We start from the raw sequence: 3,445 nt of genomic DNA, 5'->3' as shown, positions 1-3,445 counted from the left end.
CAATTGGTCATATATCAAATTTATCTATCACGTATACCATTTATAAAAAAAATGCATTTTACACTGAGGCTCCAATTGAATTGGCGCCTCCTCTTAAGTCCTACACAGGGGCGCCAATCCAATTGGATAGGGTACCTGCCCTAGCCAATCTAATTGGCGCCTCCATTCAATTTTTAAGAGGAGTCTCCAATTTAATTGGCGACTCCTTCTAAAAGTGGAGTAGTTTGAGATTTTTTTTGAAACCAGAGGTATTTTGAGATTTTTCTTTAAAAAGTTGATTATTTTTGTAAAAATTTCTATTCAATAACTTACAATTTGATAATTATATCAAATCAATGAGCCTTCCAATTTCTAATTAAGTGGTTTGAATGACAGATTCCGTCCGATTTTAAAAATATTTGATAAAATAAATAATAAAAATTGTAAATACTTTTTAAATTTACGAAATTGTTAAACAGTTGACCGGGCAGGCATGAATTAAATTAGTTGGTCGAGGGACCCACGAGAAAAACAAAAAAGGACAAGAGGTGTTAAAGCCGGCACATTGGCGTTTGAGTGGAAGAAAACAAAAAAGTTATCGACCGCAACGCAAGACAGCACCGGCGAAGAGATCAAACAATGGAGTCACCATTCAAATCTGATATATTGAAAGGAAAAGTAGCGCTGATAACAGGCGGAGCATCGGGAATCGGGTTTGAAATATCAACACAGTTAGGGAAACATGGTGCTTCCGTTGCTCTCATGGGTCGTCGGAAACAAGTTCTTCAATCCGCTGTTTCTGTTCTCCAATCGCTTTCAATCCCAGCCGTTGGTTTTGAAGGTGATGTCAGGAAGCAAGAAGATGCCGCCAGAGTTATCGATTCCACTTTCAAGCGTTTCGGTAGGATCGATATTCTTGTTAATGCTGCTGCTGGTAATTTTCTTGCCGCGGCCGAGGATCTCTCCCCAAATGGATTTCGAACCGGTAACAATTCTCTTCCCTTTCTAACACTTGCGATTTTGAAAATATGTGTATTATTTTGACCTAAAATGAGATAAATTGGGATCAATTTTATTGCAAGACTGAGTTGGTGATCAATTTTAATTGTTTTTGCAGTTTTGGATATTGATTCTGTTGGCACATTCACTATGTGCCATGAAGCACTTAAATATCTCAAGAAAGGGGGACCAGGAAGGGACTCTTCTAGTGGTGGAGCAATAATTAACATTAGTGCTACCTTGCATTATACAGCTTCTTGGTATCAAATTCACGTATCGGCAGCTAAGGTTTTGTTTCTTTAAAACACAAAAACTATTTCTTAAATTAACATTGAGTCCATTAAACTCTTTCAAGTTTAAATTTTGTTTATTCAACAGGCAGCTGTGGATGCAACAACAAGAAACTTGGCACTGGAATGGGGAACAGATTATGATATTAGAGTCAATGGGATTGCACCAGGTCCAATAAGTGACACTCCTGGCATGACTAAACTGGCTCCTGAAGAATTAGGTAGCAAAGCCAGAGAAGAAATGCCTCTATTTAAAATTGGGGAGAAATGGGATATTGCAATGGCTGCTGTCTACCTAGTATCAGATGCAGGTTGGTAACTTTGTCTAGTTAATGTAAGAATGTTAAGATGCATGTTAGTAACTAATGGTTACTAGTATCACAAGTATGTTCACCATATAGCAGAGTAGAAGGCATCTACTAATGGGATGGGTTTGACTACCTTTTAGGCGCCAAAGGCATGGAGCCTTTGGTTCTATCTCTCTATTTCATATTCTCTCATCTTACTTTCCAATTTTCCTTCACTTTCTCTTTCTTCAAAATTGGGTAAAATGAACAAAGGCACCTCAAAGCCTCGAAACACATTTTCAAAACTTCCTTCAAAGTCAAGGAGAAGTTGTTAAGGTTTCTTGCATGATTATTGCACAGATTTTTGCTTTGCTGGCATTCTAGAGATCTGGTTGTGAATCTAAAATATGTTAGGTTTGCAAGATATAATTATGTAATAATATTAATAGGGATATTGATCACTTTAACTGGTGTTGTCACACTAGTTGTATCTTTGACTGCTCTGAGTGTAAGCGATTTGAACACTTTTTTTTTGTCTAAAGTCTTACGCACAATTTATGTACATATTTTGTCATGTATTTTTCCCAAGTAAATTAAACCATTTAAAGGTATGTTTATTCATATGATATCTCTCCATAGCAAGTATCGTCTTCCCTGGTCCATCTCAACATAAAACCAATCTGTTTTTTTTTCTTCCTATTGGTTTTTTGTTTTGAGCTTCCTTAGTTTTCGGTGTTCTTGTTCTAAGTTCTAACAATTATTTTCTGGGTACCACAATAGTTATTATTTTATTCCTTTCATTTATTTATTTATGTATTTGTCTATGGAAACTTAATTTATTTAAATCTGTGAAGGAAAATTCATTAATGGCAACACTATGATAGTTGATGGTGGACTTTGGCTAAGTCGGCCTCGTCATATACCGAAAGAGGCAGTGAGGCAAGTATCGCGGGCACTAGAAAAGAAATCCAGAAATGAACCAGTTGGAGTTCCCAAAAGCAAGCTGTGAGCCAGCAGATTCAGTATTAGACCCTCTACACCGCAGGGGATTACTTCTTTAAACGATACAATGGATGGAGGATATGATCTCGGTAACTTATAAATTGAAATTATTACTAAGTTCAACTTTCTCCAACTTAGATATATCAATTATGATAATTTCAAGTTGCAGCTACATCCAACAGAAAATAAAAAAGTCATTGTTAGATCACATGGTTGTGCATTGCATTATGCTTTCTGTGATTGTTGGAACTGTATTCAAATTCAGGTGTAACTTTGAATGTGATATGTGGCAAGTGATTACATTCTAATAAACACATATTTAGTCATTTCATGATTGGTAATTTAAAAAGGTTTTCAAATAACATTGTGCATTCATCTGATTATACAGATATGTTCCTAAAATCTATTTTTCGCAAGGGAAAAATTCATGAAATTGTGCGATGCAGACTCATAATTTGCTAATAAAAAACAAGTGTCAACATAATTACATCCCCTATTCCAAAAAGGAGGAGTGAATAGCCGAACCAACAATCATTTTCAACCCTCTAAAGAATGAGAAGAAAAAAAATCAATGGTTTGACAATAGCTTTACACACATTCTTTCTTGCAAAAGTCGTGTCTATGATCTCTTGAAAAAACATTTCCCTCATGAATCAATACTTTGGAGAATATGATTTCTCATAGACCCTAAAAGAGAAGCAACATCAGACCCGTTTCACCAACACGAGCAATAATAAATATAATAATGTCAGCAACATGTTCCCAACAACCAACTTGCAACTAAAAGACAACACTATTGGGGCAACATCAATCACCATCACAAGTATCAATACTTTTCATTTGAACACACAAAATACCAAATATTAAAGAGGAACACCAATAGATAGC

General features: G+C 35.6%; 1 protein-coding gene across 1 annotated transcript; it reads left to right on the top strand.

Annotated features, from left to right (window-relative positions):
- The first annotated feature begins 523 nt into the window (after positions 1-523).
- LOC127075441 (peroxisomal 2,4-dienoyl-CoA reductase [(3E)-enoyl-CoA-producing]) lies at positions 524-2,883 on the top strand. Its single transcript, XM_051016901.1, has 4 exons — positions 524-964; positions 1,097-1,266; positions 1,357-1,579; positions 2,410-2,883. The coding sequence occupies exons 1-4, from the start codon at positions 619-621 to the stop codon at positions 2,562-2,564; spliced, it is 894 nt and encodes a 297-aa protein (XP_050872858.1). The 5' UTR covers positions 524-618; the 3' UTR covers positions 2,565-2,883.
- The last annotated feature ends 562 nt before the right edge of the window (positions 2,884-3,445 follow it).

The sequence above is a fragment of the Lathyrus oleraceus genome, chromosome 4 (assembly GCF_024323335.1).
Source record: "Lathyrus oleraceus cultivar Zhongwan6 chromosome 4, CAAS_Psat_ZW6_1.0, whole genome shotgun sequence".
NCBI classification, from domain to species: Eukaryota; Viridiplantae; Streptophyta; class Magnoliopsida; order Fabales; family Fabaceae; genus Lathyrus; species Lathyrus oleraceus.
The sequence above is the reverse complement of the archived record's forward strand: the minus strand, read 5'-3'. Positions and strand labels throughout refer to the sequence as shown.